Below are 8,504 nucleotides of genomic sequence, written 5' to 3'. Positions count from 1 at the left end.
ACCTTCGACTCTCTTTTGTCAAATCTTTTTAGCTACCCAACTATGCCTCCACCGCTACCTCAATCAAAGAGCTTCCACTTATCAAGTATCAAGAAAACAAAGAAGGCTAGATAGCTACTCAACGTACTAGGAATTGAAACAAGTGAGAATCCTTGGGGTGTCTACCCATGGAGGCAGAAAGAAATTGAAAAGTGACAAGTGATCAAGTCATACGGCAAGACAATAAAAGGGACATTTGTTAATTGGGTGTTTATGCCAAAAATCACGCTTCAATGCATAGACTTTCAACGTGTATGTTCATTGATGACATCAATAACTCCACATAATCCCGCTTCAGCCAGTGTTTAGCACCCTCTAAACACTATTCCTTTTGATGATGATGTAAAATCACGGAAGCGTTAAGCTAATCCCTGTCGATCTTTCCCTTCCTCTTTTTGCCATCTCCAGACATATGTTTATCTATTGTTCGCCCCCATTCTCTTCTTCCATTCATTCTACTGTATTAGAGCTAAAGCATTAACGTAATATATAAAAGTTGTCACTTAGCAGCAATAAAATCAACCGAATAATCAAGGAATTATAGCAAAATAATACTTACAGATTTACTCTACCACTCAGCGTACCGCTTAGCATGGAATACACTGACAAACGTAAGTACACAATTGATCCAATGCATTCATACTATACCTCAGGTAATAAATAATTTTAGCAAGTAAACAAAAAATTCATCAGGGAGATAGTTGATGAAATTTGAGAGAACAATTCCAACAAAGCAGCTGGCTTATTGTGAACTTGCTTCACTGATATCAGAGTGAAAAAAATAAATTGTACATTCTATAATATCACAAACAAGTAATAGCTGTTGCATCTACATCAAAAGGTAAGACAATAATAAAAATAAGGATTATGATTCCACTTATCAATTCGCCAACTCAAACTTCCGAAGCATATCGCAGTGCGGTGTTTCCCGGATATACCCCCATTGGCGGCGCTGCAACTCAAAATGACAATTCTGGCGAAGAACGCTAAAGTAATCCCTCTCCACCCTTTCTTCAAGAGTTGCTCGTTCTTCGCTCTCAGGCGGATACTCCTGAGCAAACTTTGTAGACTTGACATAATAGTTAACACCCTTTGGTGTAGTTAAACGATGCTCATAAGGATAGCTCTTCGACAGCGAGTACAAGGGATCCGACGAAGGCAAAAAGTTTAGTAGCAAAATCAGTAGCACCGGCAACAACTGAATTAAAGCACGAACATTAAAACCACCAGAAGCGTGTTCAGCAGGCCTGTGACCATTGAAGCCGTTGAAGCCACCTGGTCCAAAACTGAATCCTCCAAAATTGGCTGCAGGAGCCATTCCTCCAAAGAAGAAGTTCCTAAATATCTCCTCAGCATCAACATCAGCCTCATAGTAACCATTATAACCTCTAGCAGCTGGCCTCGCGGCACGCTGCTCGTAAACCGATTCATCTTCACCGGAAACATCATACTTTCTCCTACTCTCTTCATTGCTAAGGCACTGAAACGCCTTTGACACAGCCTTGAATGCTTCCTCAGCGCCAGGGGCTTTGTTCTTGTCGGGATGAACCTTAAGGGACAGTTTCCTATAAGATTTCCTCACATCCTCAACAGTGCAACTTTTCTCTACTCCCAATATCTCATAAAAGTTTTTCTTCCTCTTAATTTCTCTGATAATTGAAACTTGCTCTTCGGTATACGTGGCCGAAGAGGACGAGGCGGATGACGACCCCGCCGTGGCCGCCGAGGTAGCGGCCGCCCTTCGCCGGAGAGAAGGCTGATCGGGGGGCACGGTACCTTCCGCCGCGGTCTCTTTGGCAGAAGACTTATCCCCTGTGTCCGCCTCAATCGTGGACAGTAGATCGTCGACGGGGAGCGTGGGGTCGAGGCGGCGCGCCTTCGTCACGAACTTCAACGCGCGTGAACGATCGCCGTTTTCTAACGCCTCTTTACCGATTCTCAAACATTTCAGCGCGTCGTCCTTGTTCCCATCCATCGTGAAGATAACGCTCGTACCGGATCTTTGCACCTAAAAAAATAGGGTACCGAAGGGAGTGAAAAATCCGAGATTTATATGTCAGATTCGAGATTAATTTTGGGGAAAATAGAAAGAAGAACAAAAGATTGTGAATTGAAATGACAAATTGAAGAGATGCGTGAAGCTGATATGATGGATCGAGAGGGAGTGAAGGAAATTGGGAAAGTGAACTTACAGTTAAAGAGCGAAGACGAGCGTAGAAGAATCGCGCTATCGAGATCGGAAAAACGAGTTGATTAGGGTTTCATTTGGAGACAGAAAGAATTGAGAGATTGTTTTTCAGTTTATCACTGCCCCACGATTGGAGATTAATGGAGCAACTCTTTGATTTTTCTCCTCTTCTCCATATATACTTCATCTCTCTCAACACGCGGATTTATATATCGCATTTCTTTTCATAAAAGATATATAATTGTTTTTTCTAAAATAAATTTCTTATAATCAAAATAATAAAATAAATTAAATTATTAACTAAGTATACATATTTTCTTAACATATCTATAATTCCCTGAATTTTAATAATAAATCATCCAACGTAACATCAAAAACAAAAATGAGATAAAAAAACAAAAATAAGAGTTCGACACCCTGAAATGAAACATCTAATTAACAATTATTTTAAATTAAGAAATATATTGAAATATTATTATTTTAAGTTGGTAAAGTAGATGCTTTTTTCCTTCGTATCAAAACAACATCACCTATTTTAGAAATTTGATAATTAATAAAAAGGTTTAATACCTTTTTTGTCCCTCGAAAGGGGTCAATGTTCAATGTGGTCCTACCCTTTTTTAGAAGTTCAATGTGGTCCCACCTTTTGTAAAAAGTGTGCAATCAAGTCCTTTTTGGAAACGGCGTTGAGTTTTTAACGGAGCAGCTGACAGGGTGGACTGAAGTTAGCTACGTGGCTTTGTGTGGGTAATACGTGGCTGAGAGAGGGTCATACGTAGCTGTGAGAGGGTAAATTTGATAATATTACTGAGGTTAGGAAATCAGAAGTTAGGGTTTCAGGAGTTTTAGAGAAATTGGGAATTTGGGATTGATCATCGTGGAGGAAGGGTGTTGAAATCTCAAGCGCGAATTGGATACCACAAATCTGAAGCTCAAATTGGAAACCGTAAATCAGGTTAGGGTTTATGTTTGATAATTTTATGATATGTATTTGTTGTATATGTTATCACTGTTGTCGCTTTATAGTGGGATTAAGTAGGGGTGAAAAGTTGTCTTCTTTTGATGGTTGATAATGGTCCCATAGATATTAGTTTAACTTAAATTAGTGGTCCCCGTTTGCATTTGCAGGGTTGGGGTAGGGATGGGTGATGACATGTTTCAGGTTGTGGTCCATCACGGTGGGACCTTGATCAAAGAAGTCCCCTTTAAGTATATGGGCGGGGAGATAGTTTATTGGGACGTAGATCCCGATAAATGGTGTTATTTTGGAGTATTAGGTTCACTTAAAGATCTGGGTTACATGGAAGTAAAAGAATTATATTACAATATCCAACATGTTTTACATAAGCTTGATGATGATAAAGGAGCCATCAACATGATGAAGGTGGCTAATTATTTGGGGAAAGTGAACCTATATGTTGTGCATGGGGTGGACGAACCAGCTATTGTAGAAAATGATGACAATGAGATTTTGTACGTATGTGAAGGTCCAGCAGACAGTGGTGAGGGTAGTGACGTTGGAGGAGAAGCACATCTTGAGGGTGACAAGGAGGATGTTGAGAATGAAAATGTCTGGGAGGATGATAAGGAGGATGCAGAAGATGTTGAGGTTGCAGTGGAGGTTGAGAATGAGGACAGAGTTGAGCTTGAACATGATGGATTAGTGGAAGTGCACATTGAGGATGGAAGGGAGGTTGAAAGTGAAGAAGAATTGGAAGTGGACATTGAGGAGGGAGGGGAGGTTCCTACTGAACAAGAAGAGGAAGTGGACATTGAGGATGGAGGGGAGGTTCATACTGAACAAGAATTGGAAGCAGACATTGAGGATGGAGGGGAGCTTCATACTGAAGAAGAATTGGAAGTGGACGTGGACAGTGATGATGAACCAGGAATGGATGATCTGAGTGGTGATGAATATGTGGATTCAGACAATGATGAAGAAACCTAACAACAATGCAGGGGTTTGTCAGATGATGATTGGGAGTCTGATATGCTTGTAACTCCTGAAAACAGTTCAAGTGAGGAGGATGACAACGAGGATAGAGTATGTATGAGTGGTTTCTCAAAATATGCAAAACAGAAGTCCATGGCAGATTACAAGTGGGAAGTGGGCACCATTTTCAGTGGGAAGGAAGAGTTTAAGGATGCTATTAGAAGGTATGTTGTTCATGCTGGGAGGGATCTAAAATTTGTGAAGAATGATAAGCGTAGGGTGAGGGTGCGCTGCATGGGTGGCCAAGGGAAGTGCCCATGGGTAGCTTACTGTGGGTACTTGCCATCACGCAAAATTTGGCAATTAAGGAAGATAATTGATACTCACGGTTGTAGTAGGCAACTTAACATCAAACTAATGAATGCTCAATGGTTGAGTGAAGAAATAGATAGGTCTTTAGTTGACAATCCTAATTTAAAGGTGAATGATATTCGTACTAAAGCATTAAGGAAATGGAATACAAATGTGTCCATATCCAAGGCACGAAGGGCAAAGTTAATTGCCACAAGACAGCTTGAAGGAGATTTCAAAGAACAGTATAAAAGGATATACGACTATGGACATGAGTTGTTGAGGTGTAACCCAAGTTCAACAGTGCAGATTAAAGTTGACTCTCATAATGGTGATTCAATCTTCCAAAGAATGTATGTTTGTCTGAAAGCTTGTAAAGACAGTTTCAAAAGTTGTAGGCCCATAATATGTTTAGACGGATGTTTTTTGAAAGGTTATTACAAGGGAGAGCTTCTCACTGCTGTTGGTAGGGACCCAAACGATCAAATGCTACCACTTGCCTATGCAATAGTAGAAGTGGAGAACAAAGACAGCTGGACATGGTTCTTGCAATTATTAATTCAAGACCTCGGGGGTAGTGAAGTATGTGGGGGGTGCACGTGGATGTCAGACCAGCAGAAGGTAAATATACACCTTATATTCAATTTTACTTAATGCTTTGTTAAAGGATATTGTTTTATGACTAAAATTATTTGTGCAGGGGTTGGTCCCAGCTATCCAAGAGCTTCTTCCTGGGGCAGAACAAAGATTCTGTATGAGGCACCTGTATGCAAACTTTAGGAAAAGGTTTGGTGGTCAAATTTTAAAAAATCTGATGTGGACAGTTGCCACAAGCACATATCCACAGGCTTGGGAGAGAGAGATGCTGAAAATTAAAGAAGTCAATGTTGAAGCATATAAATACCTCATAGCCATTCCCCCGAGATAACTCATTAGCCATTACATACAATTTACTGTCCTTGATGCATTGTAACCCATTTGAGTGTGCAACAGGTTTTGGTCAAGATCTCGCTTCACAGGTCAAGCAATGACTGATACACTAGATAACAACATCAGTGAAGCTTTCAACAGTGTTCTTATTCATTCAAGAGGAAAACCTATTATAACCATGATGGAGGATATCAGAGTTTACCTCATGAAAAGGTGGGCCACCAATAGAACCAAGGTGGCATCTATGGAGTTCACAATATGCCCAAAGATAAAGAAGAGACTTGAGAAGGAATGTAATTTGTCAAGATTTTGGGTGCCAAGGTAATATAACTCAATTTATTTTATATACAAGTTATTTATCTACATTGTTGATGTGCTTCATTTCTTTCAGCTGGTCTGCACGAAAGATTTTTGAGGTTAGGCATACTTTATCAGTTGGGAACAAGTTCACACTGGACCTGGACACAAAGGAGTGTAGCTGCAGAAAGTGGATGATTAGTGTCATTCCATGTTGTCATGCAATTGCAGCAATGAACTTCTCCAACGTTGATCCACAGACTTTTGTCCCCAATGTGTTCACAAGATCCACCTATGAAGAGGTCTATGCGTCCATCATTTTTCCACTCAATGGCCACCTACTATGGGAAACCACAAATTTCAATGATGTACTACCACCACTGATCAGGAAGATGCTTGGGAGGCCAAAGAAAAAAAGGAGGTTGGAAGCATGAGAGCTAACTAAAGATCAGACTCAAATGCGTGTTGGTGGCCATAAGAAAAAATGTAGTCTTTGTCGTAAGGTGGGGCACAACAAGAATGTATGCCCTTTAAAGCCCCAGCCAGCAGAAACAACACAACCATCACAGCCACCTCTAAGTTCCCCAACCCCTGAACCATCACAGCCATCAAGTCCCCAATCATCCCGGCCAACAAAATGCAAAGTCAGAAGAAAACATACTTAGATGAAATTGGGTTATTAGATATTTAAATTACGTGGTGGTGTAATATGTACTATTTGTTAATTGGTGGTGTAATACATACTTAACTTACTTACTGAACTGATTTTCTGTATTTCTTTTATGTGTCGTAATGAATGAAACTTTTTTTATGTATATGTTTTATGTACTTGTTTTATGTATTTGTTTTATGTATTTGTTTTATGTGCCAATATTCAGCATCATATGCATTATTTGGGTGACCTTTGTGAACAGTTTTAAAGCAAATGGGGGACTCATTTCAACATTTTTAAAACATCAGGGGACTGATTTCAACATTGTTAAAACATCAGGGGGACTGATTTGAACATTAATCACTAAAATTTACTCATTAAAATAGTCAATACGTAATACATTGGATGTTACAATCTAACTAAATGAACCTAAACAGAACCTGAACAAGGCACACCACAATACACACACACAAAGCTAAGACTAAGATCTTCATCATTTTCTGCAAGTCTTGACTTAATTTCCAGCTGACTTATCCTCCTCACCATTGTGCAATCTTTTTCATCAACTTTCTCTTCAACACACCACTTGAAAAAGTTACACGAGCTGCCAATTGAAGATCCACCCTGTTATTCACCAAGTTATGGAATCTATCAACAAATGCATCATCAATTCAAAAAAACTTTAACTCAAAAGGGTATAATTCAAACCTTGTAACGTGGACAACCCCAGAAATTTCTCCCAGCATTCTTCGTAGTTCTCGCCAATTTGGTTACAACAACATCACCACAGTAACAAGTGGGGATTATCCCACCTCCTCTCACACCACAACCATGGGACCACCGAGAAGATCCTTTGTCCCAACTTCTCGAACACGACGAACACCTTCAGAAGAAGCCATTCGTATCCCAAATTACCAATTTCTCTAAAACTCCTGAAACCCTAACTTCTGATTTCCTAACCTCAGTAATATTATCAAATTTACCCTCTCACAGCCACGTATCACCCACTCACAGCCACGTATTACCCACACAAAGCCACGTAGCTAACTTCAGTCCACCCTGTCAGCTGCTCCGTTAAAAACTCAACGTCGTTTCCAAAAAGGACTTGATTGCACACTTTTTACAAAAGGTGGGACCACATTGAACTTCTAAAAAAGGGTAGGACCACATTGAACATTGGCCCCCTTTCGAGGGACCAAAAGAGGTATTAAACCTTAATAAAAACTAAATAATGATTATTTAAAAATTATATTTTTTGTAAATAATCTATTAAAATAATAAATCACATAATATAATGTAAAGTAATATTAATCGGTGTGGTGTAAAATAAATTTTAAAATAAAATATCGTTATTAATAATGATTGGTACCAAATTTTAATAAGTGAGAAAAATGAAGAACTTGTTTTATTACATTATAATGTATTAGAAATATAAAATTCTTTCAAATTTAAATTGATAATTTTGTTGATTAATTTAAGCAAATAATAAATAATTTTTGTAATAAGTTTTGTTAATAAAAGTTTAACATGGCTACTGTATGTATAAAATAGAGAGTACGATTTGAAATTTTTATTTTAAATGTTGAAAAATAAAATAAATAACCATTTCATGATGACTTAGGAGAAAAAACTTTGTTTCACCTTACATAAATAACTTTAACTCTTCTTGGATGTGTTGTAGTCAAGGTTAGGAGTTAGGAGATATGTCATCAAGCTCCAGGACGTTGAAGATGTTATGTCTTTCAAGGTCAATGCAAACGGGGTTGGTTGAACCCCTCATTCGATAAGAGCCAATGTGGTCGTTCCTCTCTGGCTGGTCAGCTATTACATGTAGTGGAGACCTTAAAAAATCAGTTGTAGAAATTGTTATAGAGCCTTGTGTTGCAGTAGGAGCCATTATTTCTCCTTGTGACTCGTTGCCAAAGATTAATAGTTCTACTTGTAAAAGGTTGTGAAATCTTAAGTGAATTTCTAAAGTCTTCTGTCTTGGAGGGCTGAGTACAGCTCCACTAGGGCACTGAAGATGTTGTCTTTCAAGCTCAACGTAAACAGGGTTGGTTGAATCCCTCATTCGGAAAAAGCCAATGTGGTCGATCCTCTGTAGCTGGTAAGCT

General features: G+C 38.9%; 1 protein-coding gene and 1 pseudogene across 1 annotated transcript; one reads left to right on the top strand and one right to left on the bottom strand.

Annotated features, from left to right (window-relative positions):
* Window positions 1–655: 655 nt before the first annotated feature.
* Window positions 656–2,412, bottom strand: LOC148204342 (chaperone protein dnaJ 49 pseudogene; annotated as a pseudogene).
* Window positions 2,413–4,217: 1,805 nt separating this feature from the next.
* Window positions 4,218–6,172, top strand: LOC148204341 (uncharacterized). Its single transcript, XM_088107878.1, has 5 exons — window positions 4,218–4,842; window positions 4,945–5,132; window positions 5,212–5,276; window positions 5,505–5,762; window positions 5,833–6,172. The coding sequence occupies exons 1-5, from the start codon at window positions 4,218–4,220 to the stop codon at window positions 6,170–6,172; spliced, it is 1,476 nt and encodes a 491-aa protein (XP_087964004.1).
* The last annotated feature ends 2,332 nt before the right edge of the window (window positions 6,173–8,504 follow it).

This window comes from Vigna umbellata, chromosome 2 (genome assembly GCF_029865625.1).
Source record: "Vigna umbellata cultivar VRB3 chromosome 2, Vumbellata_1.0, whole genome shotgun sequence".
NCBI classification, from domain to species: domain Eukaryota; kingdom Viridiplantae; phylum Streptophyta; class Magnoliopsida; order Fabales; family Fabaceae; genus Vigna; species Vigna umbellata.
Note: the sequence above shows the minus strand (reverse complement) of the source record. Positions and strands in the feature narration are given on the sequence as shown.

Bases quoted from the DNA above. Each gene is read 5' to 3' on its own strand.
- LOC148204341 (XM_088107878.1), top strand. From the start codon at position 4,218: ATGCTTGTAACTCCTGAAAACAGTTCAAGTGAGGAGGATGACAACGAG. The intron at 4,843-4,944 runs GTGATTCAATCT...GTTTTTTGAAAG, and splicing joins TAAAGTTGACTCTCATAATG to GTTATTACAAGGGAGAGCTT. The intron at 5,763-5,832 runs GTAATATAACTC...CATTTCTTTCAG, and splicing joins TCAAGATTTTGGGTGCCAAG to CTGGTCTGCACGAAAGATTT.